At 38.7% G+C, this 20,380-nt stretch overlaps 2 protein-coding genes across 2 annotated transcripts in view; one reads left to right on the plus strand and one right to left on the minus strand.

The window, feature by feature from the left end:
• The first annotated feature begins 759 nt into the window (after positions 1–759).
• On the plus strand, positions 760–7,580 carry igflr1 (IGF-like family receptor 1). Its single transcript, XM_063017337.1, has 7 exons — positions 760–823; positions 1,529–1,721; positions 1,814–1,880; positions 3,117–3,195; positions 3,931–4,029; positions 5,836–5,943; positions 7,169–7,580. Exons 1-7 carry the CDS (start codon positions 760–762, stop codon positions 7,492–7,494), a joined length of 936 nt encoding a protein of 311 aa, XP_062873407.1. The 3' UTR covers positions 7,495–7,580.
• Positions 7,581–9,016: 1,436 nt separating this feature from the next.
• kmt2bb (lysine (K)-specific methyltransferase 2Bb) overlaps positions 9,017–20,380 on the minus strand; it is a 37,591-nt gene continuing 26,227 nt past the window's right edge. The window contains exons 29-37 of the mRNA XM_063017338.1: positions 17,531–20,312; positions 17,080–17,175; positions 16,842–16,951; positions 15,830–15,967; positions 15,420–15,672; positions 14,525–14,632; positions 12,937–13,020; positions 12,015–12,144; positions 9,017–11,645 (exon numbers count right to left, since the gene is read on the minus strand). Coding sequence (XP_062873408.1) covers positions 11,370–11,645; positions 12,015–12,144; positions 12,937–13,020; positions 14,525–14,632; positions 15,420–15,672; positions 15,830–15,967; positions 16,842–16,951; positions 17,080–17,175; positions 17,531–20,312 — 3,977 coding nt within the window. The 3' untranslated portion in view covers positions 9,017–11,369. The remainder of the gene's footprint in view (positions 11,646–12,014; positions 12,145–12,936; positions 13,021–14,524; positions 14,633–15,419; positions 15,673–15,829; positions 15,968–16,841; positions 16,952–17,079; positions 17,176–17,530; positions 20,313–20,380) is intronic.

Genomic DNA, 20,380 nt, shown 5'->3' on the forward strand with positions numbered 1-20,380 from the left:
ACAAATGTGTGGATCCATGATGTGATGGACAGAGCAGAGGAAGCCCTATGCATTTAATCACCATTAAGGCCGACGCTTCAGCCACATGAAGACCCGAACGACCAGGCTACAGAGAAGCTTTTATCCAAACTCCATTACACTCATGAACAATTGAACACTACTGTACTGATAATACTCGGGACACTTGCACATCAAAAACTACCTATTTCATTTATGTAATGGCATACACAGGATTTTCACCTTTACTTCCATTTCATATTTATATATTTTTATATTTTCTAGAGTTTTTATATTGCACCTTTTTAAAATTACAATGTAAATAGCACATGCTAAATGTTTACAATGTTTTCTATGTTTACAGGTATGAATGTGTGTGTTAGAGAGAGAGTGAGCTGTGTGAATAAGATTGTCTTTACTATATTTTTCGTGCACTGCAAGCATCTGTGTAACCAAAAACAAATTCCTTGTATGTGTGAGCATACTTGGCCAATAAAGCCCGATTCTGATTCTGATTCTGATTAAAGTCATGATCACAAAAACTTCTGTTATCGTGAGATCACAAGATAGAAACTCCACCTTTTTCCTTTACTCACGGACAAACCCAGACTTATTGAGGGAAGTTCAAGCTGCTGAGAGGTTCAGATCTCCTGGGGCTGATTTAACTCAGTGAGAACATTTTAGAGCTCAAGTTGGATTTTAGTTCTGTTGTTGTTTGCTGATTGCTGATTGAAGATGTGGTCGTACAAATGTACATATAACATGTACTGGGATGAGAATAAAAACCAGTGCTTGCACTGTGCTGTTCGTTTCAATATAACAGCGGGTAAGTAAAAAAATAAAGCTAAATAAATAAAAATAAACATGTATTGCTCTATTCTATTGCACGCGTTTAAATCCGGGTTCTCGTATTAGTGGTTGTTTTTAGTGCTAAGCGGGGCGGCGCGGTGGCTCAGTGGGTAGCCGTGTCGCCTGACAGCAAGAAGGTCCTGGGTTCGATCCCCGAGTGCGGCGGTCTGGGTCCTTTCTGTGTAATGTTTGCATGTACATTGTTGAAAAATGCATTGACATCCCTGAAAAAGATGTCGCTTCGAGGGCAGCATTATGTTGCTTTAAAATCTTAATGTACTTTTCTGCATTAATGCTGCCATCACAAAAGTGTAAATACCATGACAGGGTATGACCTGCGCTTTTGGACACGTTGTTTATAACAGTCTGGATGGTCCTTTTTGTGTTTGGTCTGGGGCTCTTTTTGTCTAAAATACTAATTTGTCTGACCATTTGCACTGTATGACGGTCCATCCCAAATAGTTTGGCGACATAGCTGGGCACTCAAGTAGAAACAATCAGAGCTCAGCCACTGCAGAGGGGTACAAGTGACAAGAAGAATTGCAACAAGGGAGGAAATGATTAGACTATGTGAAATACAGGGACTAATATCCTGCACTAATATCTAATAATGATGATCTATATTATACAACAAAGTACAAATGTTGTAACCCTGTTGTAAATTTCGCATTTACAACCACAGGTTATGAATTTGCTCCTAATTGTGGACGGTCAGATGATGGGAGTCAGCATGTTTCCCCATATATAAAGTGCACAAGTGGTACATTTAACAACGGCTCATTTTTGGACTGTCAGAAGTGTTCTTCCATGTGCCCATCAGGGCGCTTACTTTCTGAATGCACTGCAACTTCAGACAGACGTTGTTGTGCAGCTGAGTAAGTACTGTTTTATTGCACTAACTAAACAGTTGCAAATTTAGTTAGCTTACCTGTAATTGACAAATCATGTGTTTTGTCTTTTTGTGTAGGCAACATATTCAAAAGTGCAGAGAAGAATTCAGCCCTACTACTGCATCACTGTTTACAACAAGTCAAGTGAGGGCCAGTACCACAGTGACAAGTACAGAAAGTTTAATTACCACATTAACAAACTCAGAGACTGCAAGTACCACAGCATCAAGCACAGAGAGTCCAGTTACCACATCAGGCACAAAGAATGTAGGTGCCATATTGCCAAGCTTTAGGACTACCCATTCCAAAACCCTTAGGTGGCAAAGCACTCACCTTATAGTCAAAAGATTCTAAGTTTGAATTCTAGTAATGCCCTAACCACCCATTGCCAAGAGTTCAAATGAGCAATACTGGCCTGGTGTTACAATTACAATAATAATTAAGACCATCTGTAAACTTATGTATATAAATTAAGACAGTTTATCTCTTGGTGTATTGGGCTGTTCAGAGGCATTGCTTGAGCAGTTGATGGAAACTGACAATGACTACTTTGGGTAAAAATAAAAAAGCAATTCTAAATACATTATATGGGCAGTGGTATAGACAGTGGTAGCTGAACGATTAGGGTATTGGACTGGTAGTTTACATTTACAGCATTTAGTAGACGCTTTTATCCAAAGCGACTTACACAATGAGCAGAACACGATGAGCAATTGAGGGTTAAGGGCCTTGCTCAGGGACCCAACAGTGGCAACTTGGTGGTGGTGGGGCTTGAACCGGCAACCTTCTGTTTACTAGTCCAGTACCTTAACCACTTAGCTATCACTGGTAGTTGGATGATTATAAAGGTTGCTGCTTCAAGCCCCACTACAGACACATTGCAATTGTTGGACCCCTGATGCCTTTAACCCTCATTTCCTTGGATTAAGTTGCTTGAGATAAAAGCTAAATGCCATAAATGTAAATCTGTATACTCAATGGTATGCAGACACCCCTGCTGTGAAGAGCAGTGGTAGCTTAGTGGTTACTGAAATACTGGATTAGTAATCAGATGGTTGCTGGTTCAAGCCCCACCACAGCCACTGTTGGGCTATTGAGCATGCCCTTCTCCCTTAATTACTTGGATTGTATTCTGTCGTTGGCTAATTGCAGAAAATATAAATGCTAACTATTGAGTTTAGATTATTCATTGGCAGACTTACTCACAGGATGCATTCAAACTCTGCTGGTGTCTCATGTTTTTGTAGTTTTTTTTATTGTTAGCCTTTTGCATATAAAAAAAATCAAATGTTTTAATTCCAATAAGTAATCTAAAAAAATCTTTTAGTCTTTTTGCTTCTTCTAAGTGACAAAAATGCTTTAAAAAAAATAATTTCATAGGAATACATCCCTAAGTCAACTTTGAGCTACACATCTCAGGCAAAGACAACTGTTCGAAGTTCAACCAACTCCAATCCATGTAAGTGTATATTTGCTTTGTAAATTGCAATTTTAACCTTACCTGTAGGGCTGGGCGATTACTGAACATTTACCAATACCGAATGTCCAGTACTTTCAGTTGAGTACTTTCTGTGTTAAGTCAGATTTTTTTCTGCCTACATATATATACGTATGCACACACAGTGGATAATAATCAGTCTAAAAGGGTTAAATATATGTTTCTAAAGCTTTAAGAAATTAGGACACCGAACTAGTGTTACTCATTAGAACAGTGGTCAGTGTTCCTAGATGTGCTTGGCCTACCAAAAATCCTCCAAAATCAACACCTCAAGTAGTAAATTACAAGAAAGTAACTGCAGGCCTTGCTCTCTTCTGATAAGGTCCAGGTTTACAATACCATCAAAGGCACCATGCGGAACTATTATGTGTGTATCAGGTGTCAGTATCAATCAAGCCTGTCCTGCAAAAAAGTGATCACCAGTGGCTTGGCACAGCAAACCCTCCAATCTTAAATACCCCTTTAATGCCTTTTAACTTGTCGCCTGCAACATGTAAACTGGTGTTCAAATTGGTGTTAGTGATTTGATTAAGTTTTAAAAAATAAATGTAAATTATTACATTTGTTGCCAAATATACATTTTGTATTGTCCAGCTCTATTAAGTAGTTTTCAGTTGTTTGGCTCTTTTAGTGTTCTTTTTTTTATACTTTGGATGGTTATGTTTCAGAAAAAACCTTTCTAATGTCTGTATGCAGGGGTTGGCTTTGGTGCTGTTATTTTCACCATCCTGCTGTGTGTTGCTCTATATTTTTTATTTCACATTATAAGGAAGAGGAAACACCATAGCTGCAGAGGTTAGTGTATGTATGTGTATGTGTATGTGTGGGTGGGGCGGGGGGGGGGGGGAGGGGGAGTTCTGTAATTTAAAGAAATAACCCACACATTCATAAGCTAACGTACTATGCTGACCACATTAATTTCCAAAGATCTGAAATATAATAGGCTGGAGGTGGGGAATCTACTATGTTTAAAATTCGTCATTTTGTAGGCCACGCCATGTTGTTATGCCCATGCCATGTTGTTATGCCCATATTTGGTAACCCGGGTCTAAGAGAAATTTTGAATGGGAAATATGAATGGAGATTTCACAAATTGCCTCTCTCGCATCCTGTAGTCATAAAAAATGTTTCAAAGCTGTTACGTTTAGTTTTATGGAGATTCTTCTGTCTATTATCACTGGATCCTCTGAATTATGAAGTCGTTAGAGTCAAAATATGAATATTGCTACATGTAAGCTAATGCTACTGCGCACTGAATTGACGTCACTAAACTGGAAGCCTCTTAATATTTTCATTTTTTTTCTTGTATAAGCCTCTTAAATAACCGCACAAAGCAGCGCGATTCAAAAGTGTAACAGTGGAGTGATATTCACAAGTTTTGGTTGATATTTTTAGTAGCTAGCTACATTAAAGTAGAAAGCAAGGATGTTGGGTGTTACGCCTTTGGTTGTACTCAACAAAAGCGAGCCGCTCGTTCCGTTGTTTTGGTTGGTGTAGTTCAGTGACGTCTAATTAATGTGCAGTAGCATTAGCTTTCGTGTAGCATTATTAGTATTTAACAACCTTGTAATTCAGGGGATCCAGTGATGTACAAGAGAAAAATGTACACAGGACAAAACGGACAGGGTTCTGAACATGTTTATTTAGCACAGGATGCGCTAGAGCCGATTTTTGGAAAACCCCATTCAAATTTCCCATAGGAAATCTGAGTTAGACCCGGGTCTCCAAATATGGGCATAACGAGGACTACAGAATGACGCACGACTTCAGTGGTCTATTGCTTTAATATAGAATATTATAATATATATGGTTCTAGTATTCAATCTACAAGCACTTAGGTACACAGAGTGATTATTTTGTAAGCTATACCCACCATAAATATAAACTTTGTGAATAAACAAATGCTGAGAGTAGTCCATTTATTACTTTGTACACTGTCACCCCCTGTACCAATCGAAAGGTACCCCTATGGAACCTCACTGACCAAATGATGTTTGGGTGATGAACCAGGTCCTGTTTTAGCATTACTGTCTCCTGTGCGCAAAACAAGACATGAAAAAAAGCTTGGTTTAAAGAAACTCCAGTGTCCTGCAGAGCCCTGACCTCAGCCCAGCTGACCTGATTTGGAACGAACTTGAACATCAATTGAGGCTTTTTGACCGAAGTCAGTACCCAGTCATACAAATTCACACAAACATACTTCAATGTCTTGTGAAACGCCTTCTTAGAAGAGTGGCTGTTGTTATTGCTGAAAAGGTCACGAAAAAATCCTTCTATTTTAATACAATATGTGGGATGTCCAACAAGTTTATGGTCAGATTCAAATACTTTTGGCCATTTAGTGCAGGTGTAGCTTATAATAAAAAATCACATGTACCAGTAATATGTATTCAGTGAGTGTGTATTCGAATTTTTTTTTTGCCCAATACTTAGATAAGATTTTTTTAGATAAAAAAAAAAAAAAAAAAAGTATATTCAAATTGCTTTTGACCTTACTGCCCTTTTCCACATGCATGAACATTTCTATAAAATTAGATAAGCATTTTTGAATGGTGCAGATTTACCAGTGACTTACATTACGATGAATTTCTTTGTTCGAAGGCATGAAAAGACGAGTAAGTAGAATAAGTGTGAAAACCCACGAACCTCTGGAAGATAAACACTTACATTTGAAAGAAAACAGTGTTGAAGATCTAAGAAGTCTGTTGTGTAAGTAGCCTTTGCTTAAGCCACTACATAAGAGACACTTTAATTATTTAAAAAATATTTGAAAATGCAGAAACATGCTGTAATCTGAAGCTCTCTTCATGGACTATAAGGACCAAGTCTATGTGGACACCCAATCCAATTTTTGTGCTTGCTAAAACTCGTAGGCATTTATATGAAGTTGGTTGTCCTTTGCTGCCATTTACTTTTTATATATTTTTTCAATGTCCAACTGGCCCTCTTGGACAACTGTGGGTGGATACTCAGTGTAGCTGCGTGTGAGCACCCAGTATTATTTTAAAGATACTTTTGAAGACTGTTCATAACAATATGGCCCTAATAAAAGTCTTAATGCCTGGTCATAACTGCTGCATTCAACACATACTATGAGTAACTACTTTCAGCCCAACATTTATTATACCCAGAGCTTGACATGCACATATTTGGCACAACAGTCATGGCTCACACATGCTGTTCCAGTTAATTCAAAAGTTTTTAGATCAGTCCATTCCTTTGCGATACACTCAGCAACTTATTGGCTACAAGTTTGTTCAGGCACGTGGCATTCACCTGGCATGTAACAAACAAAAATTTACTAGTCATACTTCCAGATGAAGTGAAACTTCGTTATTTGAGATAATGTTTTTATTAATATTAAGTTTAACAGTGGCAATCATTTCAACACTCTGTACTGAGTTATTGCACTGCTGGTAATTTTGGGTTGGTGTTCAGCTGTTTAGCCTTGAAAATGTAATCTGTAAAGTGAAATAAGCAGCTTTTATGATGACAATGTTTTCAAAGCAGTTTGGAACTTCCCTAGTGAGGACATGTTTTTCCATGCTATGTCTAATTTGTGTGATCTTGTATGACCTATTGCTTTATGGCCCAGTTGTTTCCGCTTTTCAATAACAGCATTTTAGGTTTACCAGGGCAGCTGTAGAAGAGCAAGGTGGCATAAAAACATGGCATCCTGAGAAAGGCTCACATTAAATTTATTTAACTACTTAATTTTATGCATATGTTGCCAGGGAAAGTTGCTAAAACTGCTACATTATTTATTTATTACATTAAAAATGTGTTCACATGAATTCTGGCAATAGATACATAAGAACAACAGACAAAATGTTACTAAATGTGTTCTTGGGAAAGTTATAAGATAACACTTTATTGATCCCGAAGGAAATTGCAGTGCAAGAAATTATGCATGTCTTATGGTTTCTGCTAACAGCTGCTGAAATCCAGACTGCTCCGCTTCAGACAGTGCTGAATAATCTAGATGTGGTGGAAGAACTGATTGTTCTTCTAGACCCAGAAACACCTGGAATGAAGAATACTCGACACCTCGCCGCCAGCTGTTCATTGCCCTTTACATGGATCAACTACACGTATTCAATGAAGGATAGCAGAAGTCCCCTTATTGCTGTACTGGAAAAAGTAATTGCCAAACACCCGTACTGGAATGTGGGTCACTTGGTTGACTTACTGAGTAAAATAGGGCGCAATGATGCAGTAGCTGTCCTGGCAAAACTCAGTGTAACTGCAGAAGAGGTGTAGTTCAGATTAAAAATATCAAACCATTAAGGGAACATGTCATCATCCTTAAACAGACTCCTTCCATCAGGACAAAAATGTTCCATTTCTTTGGTCAGGTGTGGTCATGATAACTTTGTACTGATTCGCAATGAATGTCTTCTATATGGAAACAAGTGGACTCAACCCATAATAGCAAAATGCTCGCTAAGCATGTTCGTCTAAATTTCTTGTTCATCATGCACTCATGCTAAAATCCTCTGTAAAATGCTGCTTTAACATTTCTCTTTACATATCACACTTTTGCTTGAGCATCATGATCACTAAATATGTGCCTTCCAACACAATTTTAACCCTATTTACTAATTTGCCGTCCTCTACACTGATCTAAATGCAGATGTTAGTGCAGTCACATCATCAGTCAATGCTGCCAGGTCAGTGAGATTAAGTAGGTCATTTAAGATTTTTTATCAAGGCCACAAAGCATTAAAACAATTGCTTCATTGTATCATACAGTTAATTGTTTACTCATTTATTTCGACTTTATATAAATTTAATAAAGCCTGCATATATTTTGTATTAAACTACAGCAGAGGACTGAAGCAGAACATTGAGGATTTGTAATCTTGTTGATCTCAATTATGCAGCATTAAATTCATTGTTCATTACTGTAACAATGCAGTAACCAGCTAAAGCAAGCTACTGTAGTAGCCAGCATTTAATATAATACTCAAATAAAGCAACTATAGTAACACTTAAGTATATATTATACATATTAATGATAGTCATACAATATATGGTCAAAAGTAAGTGGACACCCTTCCTAGTTATTACGTTTGGGTGTTTCAGGCACTGTATATTTATTAACAAACATATAATTATCAATACAGCTCTGTACATCCGAGTCCTCCCAAAACATTTGTTTAGTGGAAAATACTACAGATAACTAGATTATTTACTGTATCAATGTTTCACTTTAACACAAAGTCCGAGTCAATTTCTAGCCATTTTACTACTTTCTTTTCTAGGCGTTTAACTTTGTAATGTTAAATGGCAGCACCAAAGCTTTTGTTTTTTTGAGTGAAAAAGGAAATTCTGTATTCATTGATATGTATTATGTATGAATGTTTGACTGTTGGAGTTATTAAACCAAGACTATGAGCAAAGAAACAATTCATTTTTTTCCAGTTTCCAGGGGTAAAGTAAACATGTTTTGTATTATATATAGACCCTTTCACATATGCATGTTTTTTAACCGACAGTTTACCAAGTTGAGTAGAAATGCAGACTTGAAATGTGCTGACAACAATTTTCTGAAAAGTACAACCAGAAAATATTACATACGAACAAAAGCTGAGGCATTACTGGGTAAAATTAGTTAGATAAGCCATCAAACTAAGTGCTGTTGATAGTCCAGTAAAAATTGGAATTTAGGCTTTGTAAACGGTATATATATATAGTAAATTACAGTAAAGCTAGAATGTGTGAAAGTAACCCAGTATTTAGAGTCTTTATTGTTAAGCAACTCACCGCAATCCAACTAGTGTTTGTTCAAACATTGTAACGTCTTTATTAAGCAAATAACATCATAAATAAAAAAGTGCATAGAAAAATTAAACAGGTTTAGAAATATGTATACAATTATTTACAAACTCAAGGTACTTTGTACAAGGTAGTAAAAGACACACTTTCTCACTTTGAAGTCTTTTCTCAACAGTTTTTAAAATAACCTTATGTACGAACATACACTTTTTCCACATGACTTTAGGAGACAGATCGGTACAGACGTTCTTGACTAGTGCTTTGCATCCTTCATTGCACACATGCTGACTCTGCAGGACGTTTAAGACTGAGCGATATCGCATCGTCATCTAAGATTTGCATTAGTATTCTCTGACAGTCTGTCTGAACAGCCTGAGGTAGAATCCTTGCAAGTTCAGAAAAAATGGTTCAAATTCTAATCGATGCATGATTATTTTGTCCAGAAGGAGGGACAGACAAGACAGGAAAATGACCAAAAGGGTGTTTGTTTATACTGAGCTGAGTTTATGGGTGGGGAACATCCTTCAACTGCTGCTCCTTTTCTGTTATTCAAGAGCTGGATACTAGCCCATAGTCAGGATAGGAGTTTATCCAAAAGTATGTGGCTGGTTACATTTTTAAAACCAACTAAAAGCTTACTATTAAAAATGATTCGAAACATTTTAAAACATCTGGACTACAAGAACTCCTTGAATAATGTTCAAGTGAAGAAAAAAGAAGAGAAAAAGATATGTAAACAAAATCAGCTGTGGCAAGATCTTGGCCCAAGAAAAATTCTGTCTGCTCCCGTGATCTAAACACTAAGAACAATAAATACAACCATAAAGCTTGAGTGATCTTGTCTTTCTAGGACAAACTGTCAAATTGGCATTGGTTTATATGTAGTTCCTCATAATAAAAGAATTCAAATTGTCTTAAATCTTAAAATGCAGGAACGTCAAGGTGCTGAGTGCTAGGTCATCATTATTTGAAAGACCGACCAGTAATTCTTAACAAGTTTAGAAATATCAGTAATGCATTCTGGAAACAATAATTCTAAATAACTGCATTGAGAGACTTTCTTGAGCATTTGTGCATCATCAGGATATCTTTAGCGAAATGTAAAAGTAGTGTTTTATTTAACAGCAGAAAAAAATAGTTTTATTCTTTATACTTAAAGAAATGATCTACATTTAAAACATCAAGTACTCAAAAAAGTCTCTTATACTGCAATTAATGAAAAACCAAGAAGAAGAAGGAGAAAAAAAAAAAAAAAAAGTTCCCACTTATTTCACGACTTTTGTTAAGTCTAGCACCATGAAGACAAAGACAAAGGATAAAAAGGTAAGAAATTGGCAAAACTTTTAACATACAGTATAAAACAGCAGGGTCCCAACAAGGGCGACAGATGTTTCTGCATGAGTAAATTAACCTTAAACACAAAGTAAAGAAATAAATAATATACACAGGAATTAAGCATCTTACAGCAGTGGCTTCAGAGCTTAACGGCTGATTTTACGAAAAATCTACAAATGGAACGATCGTCATGGCGTATTGCAGGGCTTCACAGCATCTTCCTGAGCAGAATAAAGCCATTCTTCTGCTAAACATCAAGTCCTATACTAGCATGAGAATCACAGATAAACATCTCAGTTAAAAGTATATATAGATATATTTCTCTAACTTTCGCTCTCTTAGTCATATATTCATTGAGTTATAGAATATTCTCATTCACAAAACTCATGTACATCTATTTGCACTAGGTGCAGGAGTATGCAGTTGAATTTTAAAACGAGTAAGGAGTGCAGAATTGCATCTGCTTTAAAAAGACCACACACTCAACATCCTTACAGGAACCAAAACCGCTTTATGAGCTAAAATAGACATAGCAACCACTTATATGCTTTTGTACGAAGAACTCAGGGTCCAGCAGAGCTTGGTTATTTCCATGATCTAATGGACCTACTAAATATAGTAATTAACTGATGGGCTTTATCAAGTTTCAAGCAACTGTAATCTGGCCCTTGCATGATCTACATGAAATACTAGGACACAGTATACATGTTTCAGTTGCACCCTTAAAGTTATCATTGGGAATGTGCCTTTCCGTTTCTACTGTCTTTGACAATGCATTTTCTTAGAAATGGTAACCACAATTTGGTGCATGATCATTTATACACCATGCGTTTTTTACAGCAGATATGTTTTCCTGCCTCAGTTGGTCTGCATCCATTTCCATTATTTTCCGATTTGTCCGGTGAATCTAAGCCCCATTTCAAAAAACACCTAAACATCTCAGTGGTAAGAACATACCCTTGTACCTGCAGGTTACTGCATCTGCGCTATATAGCTAGCCTCCAGCCTCTTCAGTACTTTCCTCAGTTCAGGAAGCGGCGGCAGCGCTTGGCTCCGCAGTTGCAGCCGAGCTTGTTGCTGGCATCCTCGATGGGAAACTTGTAGTCGTAAGTAAGCTCCTCACCCCGGTAGATCTTGCGCAGGGCAAAAATGACAATGTGTTTTTGCCCCTCTACGTTGATGACACGGGAGTAGCAGTTGGGCTCACACGAGTGGTTGATGAATCTCGCGGCATTACCATGCATGGTTGCATCGACCACATCAAAGTCGTCAATGCGGAACATGTAGCAGCCAATACCCTGGTAATAACAATCAAATGCCGTTCATACATACAGAAGAGACACAAATCAATATTTTCTTCCTTATTGTCCCTGAAAATTTCTACCTGCTTCTATTAAATTTGTCAAGGTCTCATGTAAAGCTTTCTTAAGTGTGGTGGACAGTAGCAAATCTCAGCAGGTTTTAGACCATACCTGTTTATCACATGTAAACTCATGATTTGATCAGAATTCAGATTTTTCACTTCCCTGGCTGTTAAATTTTCCAGTTGGACAAAAGGTAATTCCTAATTTAGTAGACCACTCTAACTTAACATTCGGTACCACTTAAAAGAGCATAGCTGAATTAAGGGCAGCATAAATGGTCATGTGAATGTTTTTTCCTCATACCTTTCCATCATAGTATTTCTCCCGTTTGTCTGTGAGAACAGAGCGAATGACGATGCCTGAGTACTCGATGACCATTTCACCTGCCTCAATGTTTCTCTTACAGAACAGTCCTCGCCCATGAATGGCCGACCTACGACAGGAAGTAATATATTATCATTAGATAATCAGGGCAACATTAACCAACAATAAAAAATATGTACATTTACAAATGTATGCATACCTGTCTAGTAATGACATACAACGATAAGCATAACATTATGACCACCTTCCTAATATTGTGTTGGTCCCCCTTTTGCTGCCCCATACGCAACCAACTGTGATGCTCTGTGTATTCTGACACCTTTCTATCAGAACCAGCATTAACTTCTTCAGCAATCTGAGCTACAGTAGCTCGCCTGTTGGATCGGACACACGGGCCAGCCTTCGCTCCCCATGTGCATCAATGAGCCTTGGTCACCCATGACCCTGTCGCCGGTTTACCACTGTTCCTTCCTTGGACCACTTTTGATAGATACTGACCACTGCAGACTGGGAACACCCCACAAGAGCTGCAGTTTGGGAGATGCTCTGACCCGGTTATCTAGTCATCACAATTTGGCCCTTGTCAAACTCGCTTAAATCCTTACTCTTGCCCATTTTTCCTGCTTCTAACACATCAACTTTGAGGATAAAATGTTCACTTGCTGCCTAATATATCCCACCCACTAACAGGTGCCATGATAAAGAGAGTCAGTGTTATTCACTTCACGTCAGTGGTCATAATGTTTTGCCTAGTTGGTGTAAATGGCAAATAAACTGACAATACTCCACCACAGCCTCTAACACTTTGATGACTCACATTACTTCCTGTTTCAATGTCGTTAACAAACCTAAAGCTCTGACTCAGTTCCTGCTACATTTGAGTAAAAATATGTAAACCAACCTGTAAACCCCAACTGCTTCTTTGGAAGTTCTTTCTAAATGTCTGAAGCGCATTGCCATGGGAAGCTCCAAACTGGTCGCACGCCTGTAATGCAAAAGTTAAGAAAACATGGTTCATTGTTTTACATTTACACTCCTGTGTAGACCAACGTCCAATGACCAATGGTGACTGGTTTGAAACAGAACATCACAAATAAAACCAGCTGTTAAGAAGTTTTAAATATGTATGCAGAGGTCATTGGTTTGCTCCATTAAAAAATGCACTGAGGTACAAAAAAGTGCTTTCTATTTTAATTTCTTTTGGGGTAAGCCTGTATTCACAGGTAATAATCTGGCTTGGTGCCAAAACCACAACACAGAAGTATGTTCCCATTGCCATTTGTAGCATTAGATGTTCTTATCCTGAGCCACTTACAGAAGGTTTTTCTTAGAAAACATTTTCTTACTTGTGTAGCCAACAGTCAAAAATAACGTAGATATAGAACTGGATTCTTTTTTTAGTTTTTAAAGAGAAGGAAGCATTAGTAAGTGCAAGGTTAGTTTCCACTGAAATGCTTAGTAAAGAGGTGAGTCTTTAGTCATAGTCTGACGACAGCAAACACACAGGGGAAATTATGAGCCAGAATCAAAGGGTAAAAGGTACATGTTGCTTTAGCAGATAAATAATTTTACCAACAGTTTCTGTTGTGATTTGTTATTAAATTAAGCTAAGCAGTACAAAAGCTAAGTGTACACTGGTCATTTCATTAAAAATACACAAGAACATCAAATTGAAAATTAGCTGGGTGCTAACAGATAATGGTAAAAATATGCACCAGGAATAACTCTGGATCAAGCATTGGTTTAACCAAACCATTTGGGATTTCCAATCAGAGCACAAAGTTAATCAAAAGAATCTGGATTATTGTGTCATGCTAAAACACTGATGGTCTGATGCTTTCAGTGCCCCTGACTGTCAGTGTCAACACACTAAAACAATCATTTTGGTCTGCTATTTTGACACACAATTTAATAGAAATGGGCAATATTGTCTGAACTTCAGATTACAATATTCTGTGAGATGAATTGACGTTAACAGTAGTTGACATTAAAACTCATTTTAACAGTACAATTCTTTCTATCTCTACTTTTTTTAGTTTGCAGTTTGGCACTGAGCTCTAACTATTATGCATTTTGGCTGTTTTACACTATTGACTGTTTTAATAGAATTTTATTACTAACCACTTGAGGCTGGAAAATAAAATTCATTAGCAACAGGATAATCAGCTCTTAAGTGCATGTTATGTCTGCAAAAAATGTGGGTTTTTTTTTTGTCTTTTGATTACAGGCCTGGACCGCACTTTAGAGGAACAATATTGTATTTAAACAATATTTCATAGTAGTGGACATGAAGGACTTAAGACAAAAACTAAGTAAAAACACTAAATTTAGGCAAAATCTGAACATTTAGTAACAATCTCAATCAATGTGAGTGGATGGAAGTGGAAAATAGTATAGAGACATAAACCCATCACCAAACAATTCTTTTCAACACATCAGTAATGTTTAAGCTGTAAAAGTGTGAAACATTGATGTTTTTTGTTTCTAACCTGCTTGATTTGAGCAGAACATCATCCTCCTCTTCATCATACAGGTCTGTGTCAGGAAGTTGTCTGTGCTGAGAAGCCAGGAAGTTGAACATGTCGAAAGTAGACTTTCTGTAATATTCGAACAACAAACAATGAATAAAAAGAATTGAGCACAAAAAAAAACAATAAAAAGGCTTTGGTCATGGAGGTGGGAAAAAACCCAACAGTCAATCCAAAAGTCCTGAGCAGAGATAGAATTATTTCTATTTATTTGTAAAAGCAGCAAAAAACAGATGCCACTGTAGAGCTTGGAGTTAGTTAAACGGCATGAAAAGGATGCTGGCAACATGAGGAAAAATATTCTCTAGTCTGATGAGAGACAGACATAAACACAGACATCACTGGCTTTATGTGAGGGAGGGTGGGCTGCTGCAATGGTGGCAACAATGTGGAATAAGACTCTGTAGCAGTGCTGATCCTTGTGTAAACACGCAACACTAAATGAGATTTAACTGGGTAATTTAATAAGACTAGATTAGAAGAAAAGAGAAAATGCAGAAATTAAATAAAAGAAAAAATAAAACAAACTTAAAAAACAATCAAACATTATAAAAGCTAGTTGTAAAGGAAGCTGCAGACTTAATCATTAGGCATGAAAGTATAGGTAATATTAATTACAAAAATAATAATTAAGAAGATGAAATAAAGGAAATATATGTTAGGTGTTCAAATAGTGTTTAAAACTTAAAAGTAGTGTTTTTACTAATACAATGACTTTTTATTATTATGACTTATTATATACAGGTGGTGGGTATTTAACCAGACAATTCGTAGTTTTGTGCACTTGTATATGAGCATGCAACGGTGGGTAGGGGACCAGTAAGAAAAGCCTGGAGCCCTGCACAATCGTACTGACCTCAGGTAGACCTCAGAGCGTGAGCAACCACTGGGGTTAATAGGCAAGTCATCCTCCTGGCTAGGCTGTCTATGGAAGCGGAAAGTGTGACGGTAACAGCTTTTGGCTCCTTGAAGCTGCTCCACCAAGTAAACCACAGCATCATGCAGCAAACCCATCATACGGGCACCACTTATCCCAGTGAAGGACAGCTGCCTCAAGCTGGCAGCAGCTCGAGCCTCCTGCACCCCATCAATCACTGCTCTCCAAGCCACTGTTTAGTTATGATGGGAGAAATAAAGCAAGTGTAAGGGAGTAATATTGCAATAAATTGGAATTAATGTGTTCAATGTGTGATGGAATAAATAAATAGGGTTTAAATCATGCCATATACTATATATAAAGTTTAAGTTTGGAGAAGTTCATGTTACCCTCAATGCTGTCTGCCTCCACACTGAAGCCGTCGTCACTGCAAATCTCAAAGCGTAAATGGGGCTGGTCTCCTCTTGGAGGGCACTCTTCTTTACTTTCTGGCACAGATGCTTCATCATCCGAGCATGACATCATCCCTAGTGACAAAAAAGCAGCCAAATATTTACATGCTCATGTGATTTTGTTTTATGATTTCATATATTTTTTCTAAAGATCTGGTAAGTCAAGGATGCAGAACTGCAAATTAAATTTTCACCCAGTGACATCTTACTTAAATATTAGACCATGGTAAGAAAGCAAGTCAATGGTTAACCAGCAATCATATAATGATACACCCCTGAGCTATCAGAAAATCTTCATACTTTCTTGATTAATAAAAACATCTTCTGCACTCACTAGCTCACAAACTGCTGAGATTCGAGTTACAATTTCAGCTGTGCAATTAACTGGCCGAACACCTACACACATATGATTGACTGTGTCTGTAAGGGAAAGAGGTGGTCAAACAGGGGTTCATTACTGCTGCAATTACAGCCTCTGCAGGCTGGCCGAGGCACGTGCAAATGGCATGGTGGAACGCAGATGCCATTGCACTCTTAATCCCCTATACTGAAGCCATTAAAAAGCAGCAGCCAAGCTGAAGAGGAGAGTCCACTAAAGAAAATTTGGAGAATCTTAAAAGATTGTGCACTGAAGAGTGCTTTCAGATTCTATGCTCTGACTTCTCCCTTCTCTTCAAGCCTTAGTGCTGTTATGTTGGGAAAGAAATGCTGCACAAAGTGGTAAATGCAGAGGTTCTAGCAACAGTAACACAGTTTTGTTTTTGTCATCAGTTTTTGTTCTTAATCTAATTAATTATCTTTTTTAACCCATTTTTTTAACCCAGGATTACAGAGTCATCGCCAAAGGTTTTGGAGATGACTGGACCGCTGCGATTTGTGGCCCCAGAGTTCTTTAAATCCTGGTAATTCAAATGATTTTGAATTAACTTTGTAAAGCACTGCTGTGTACCTGAGTATTTGTTCCAGTCGGACAGAGAACTGCACCCTGTGGCATCCCAGCTCTGTGGTTTTCCATTATCTCCACACCGAGACCCTGATAAACACTCCCACAGTCCTGGCCTTTAGTGAACAGAGAACAAAAATGATTTTTAATCAAATGAGGCCCCAGTAATCTAAAAATTTTAAATTTGCACCAATAAAAATGCTTTACACACAAGTCACACAAATTGCATGAAATGTAAACATACCTTGTACTCTCTGAATCACTGCTTTGCTCTTCATTAAGCTTGTCCAGGTCTAAGACGCCTTTGACAGATGGAGCTTTGATGCGAACTCCCCCACACCTATTATTAAGAAAAACAAAAGAAAACAAGGATTTAATAGACTGGTTAAAAACATATTTTAATACCTCCAACTGAACAGAATGTAAGTAATTAAGGGTTAATGGCCTTGCTCAGGGGCCCATCTGTAACAACTTGGCAATGGTGGGACCTAAACCAGTGACCTTCTAATCACTAGTCCAGTACCTTAACCCCTGAGCTACCCCCGCCCTCAGTCAAAACCCATAGTGTGTAATTTTAATCTACACACTCATCAAATCATTCAGTTGTGGTCATATCATAAATGTAAGAAAACCTTTATTGGGTTTTTAAAAGCATTAATAAAAATTCCTTAATGTCAAATTTATCTTATTCTTACCTTGCAGCAGCAGAACTTAACATGTGTTGCTCTTCAGGGCCACTGGACAGTTCCGGTTCTACAAAGTCAGACTTGGATTTTTTTATGGCTACTCGTTCCGAGAAAGTGGAAACTCTCTTTATTCGAACCTGCTTTGGTCTAGAAGAAGCTGACTGTGGAGTAGATGGTGGTGAGTCGGAGGTCTCTGATTTAAGGGCTGGGGGGGTAACTATGGAACTCTGTGATTGAGGTCTGGCAAAGGGACTGAGAACTTTGCCAGCATTTCGTTTTGGGTCATAATACCCAGCCATAGCTTGGTTTATAATGGCTTGAGCACTTTCTGCATGATTGTCCGCTGATCCAGGCTTAATAACAGACTTGGTTTTGGATGATGTTAAAGATTCCTTTTTTGTCCGCGACTTCTTAACTCCAGTGTTATCCGTGGAATCTTTTGTATTTCGCTTTGACTTCTTGACTTCCGGTGGTGTTGTTGTTTCTTTGCCGTTAGAGGTAAGGAGCTGGGTAATTGTATTGGAGGTCTGAACCACAGGTGCCCCTAGAGCGGGGACTTGGGCTGGTATGGTGGCTCCAGAAACTGTTGGTAAGTTACCTGCAGCAGCCAGTGTAGCAGAAAGTGTGTTGCTTTGCAGAAGACTGGCAATTTGCGTAACACAGTTGTATGAAGGTGAGTTGGGACTAGGTAGCTGGAAGGTGTTACTTTTAGGGTTCTTAACGAAAATTTGACCGAGACGATTAACAAGTAAAACGTGAGGGGTGGGATCCACATTGGGTCCACCAACCTCTTTCACAGTGAGAATTGCATGTCCTGGTAATGCTTGGGTGACCTGTTGTTGAGGATCCATTGTTGGTCTTGGATTTGCAAAGTTTATGGAAATTGTATGTCCAGAGGCACCATCCGCTTGCACAGGCAGGGAGCTATAGCCGTTAACAACAAGAGGTCCAGAGACTGGTTGAATAATAGAGGGCACTGAATGGCACTGAACAGATGTCTGGGAGGTTGCAGAGGGGACTATGCTGACTGTTGCTGTGGCTACAGGTTGTGTATTAGCTGGGTACACAGAACCACACACTGACCCAATGGATGCAAAAGATACACTGCTGCCTAATGATAAAGGAAGATTTAAATCTGGCTGAGAAGACGAATTTGCACACATTGCTCCACTAGGAACTGACTGGACATGGGAACCAGCATCTAGAGGTGGATTCTTGTTTGTAAAGCTCTCCATTGGTGGAAGAACTGTTTTGCTGTCATGGGGCTGGATAGGGTATGAAGTGATTTTAGAGGATGATGTAGAATTTGAATTAGAAGATGATGTTGGTGCAGCTGACACTGACTCCTTGATACTTTTAAAGGAGTCTGGCATGGAGACTTCTGAAGTACCATCTGACAAGTTATTTGAATAAATTGTAGAACCATCAAGGAATGAAACAAAGTGACCACTGTTATGATCCAGGTAGATTTCTTTTGTATTCACGGTTTCCGGAGTGTCAAAGTGAGAATCATCTTTTACTGGAAGCAACTCAGTAAAGCAAGTGCTGGGAGAGGGTGGGTCACATCTGTCCAAAATAAGAGGTAACCTCAAGTCTGCCGTAAACTCAGAATAGGTTGAATCCATGTCCTTTGGCACAACAGTATTGATGGAAGTCTCCTGAAGAGGTACCAGGGAACTTGACTCAAATGTCTGAGCAATAAAGTCCGTGTTCTGGTAGGCATCAAAACAGACTGGATTACTGGAATTTTGATCAGTAGTACCACTTAATGAAAGAGATCCAAACCGTTCTCTAGGGAGTTCTGCACATAGCCCATTACTGGTGATCTGTTTATGAGACTGACCAAGATCAAGAGACTGAGGTGGTTTCTGAGTCAGCTTCTTTAAATTCTGGGTACTACTGCTAGACACACTTGTATCACTCTCTGTCCCATCATCTACACCATCTAGTTGGGAAATTGATCTTCTGGAGGAAGCAGGGCTCTTTGAGGTATCTCTTGAGCCCTTGCAGGTAACTACAGTTCGTGAAAAGTCGAAATAATTTCCCATATCTTCATCTGAGGAACTATTACCCCAGTCCTCTGCACATGTGTCTGCAGCAAGAGGTAATCTTCCAGCCGGCACTTCCATGTCTTGGTCCCAGAATTCTTCTTGATTTTCATCACCCTCAGCTACTCCCTCATTTAGCACTGTTGCCTCAATTTCAAGCTCAGATTTAAGTTCTGATACAACACTCAAGTCTGAGTCCAATTGAAATGGAGTGTAGGGGAACTCCTTTTCTGTCTGACCTTTCTCTGAATCCACAGCATCTCTGAACAGTGAGGTTCCATTTGCTGCAGGCAGTTCCTGTGGTGATGCCATTAAATTATGTGGCAGTTCAGGAGAGTCTAACAAATTAAGATCAAAAGGCAGCCTTGGTCTTGAAGGAGGAGTAGGAGAGGACAGGGACTGGTTAGAGAAAGGGGTGCTGCCAGCGCCATCATGCCACATGGGCTCTGGAAACAGTCCTGAGGTAGAATGGGGTGCCAGTATTCCGGGACCCCGGGAAAAGGAAGCGCTTCGACCCACAGGGCGGGCTGAGGAGGAGGTCAACAGGTTATCAGTAGCACCATGCGGGAAAACTGGGGAGGTAAGCTGGGTGGTTTTTGAGTGATGAGAGCACCCAGCTGAGCCAGTGGGTGGTTGTCTACGAATCCCGGTATTCTGCAAGTGTGGGTTGTTCCTTCGTGGTCTGCGGGCATCTTCAAGATCGCTGATAGTCAAAATATGATGGGACTTAGATGGAGCAACACCTGGAAAAAAAAATCCAGCACTTATTTATTCAGACATCAAACAGGCATGGAAACGAGTGTTGATCCAG

Source organism: Trichomycterus rosablanca, chromosome 20, assembly GCF_030014385.1.
Source record: "Trichomycterus rosablanca isolate fTriRos1 chromosome 20, fTriRos1.hap1, whole genome shotgun sequence".
Taxonomy (NCBI): Eukaryota; Metazoa; Chordata; class Actinopteri; order Siluriformes; family Trichomycteridae; genus Trichomycterus; species Trichomycterus rosablanca.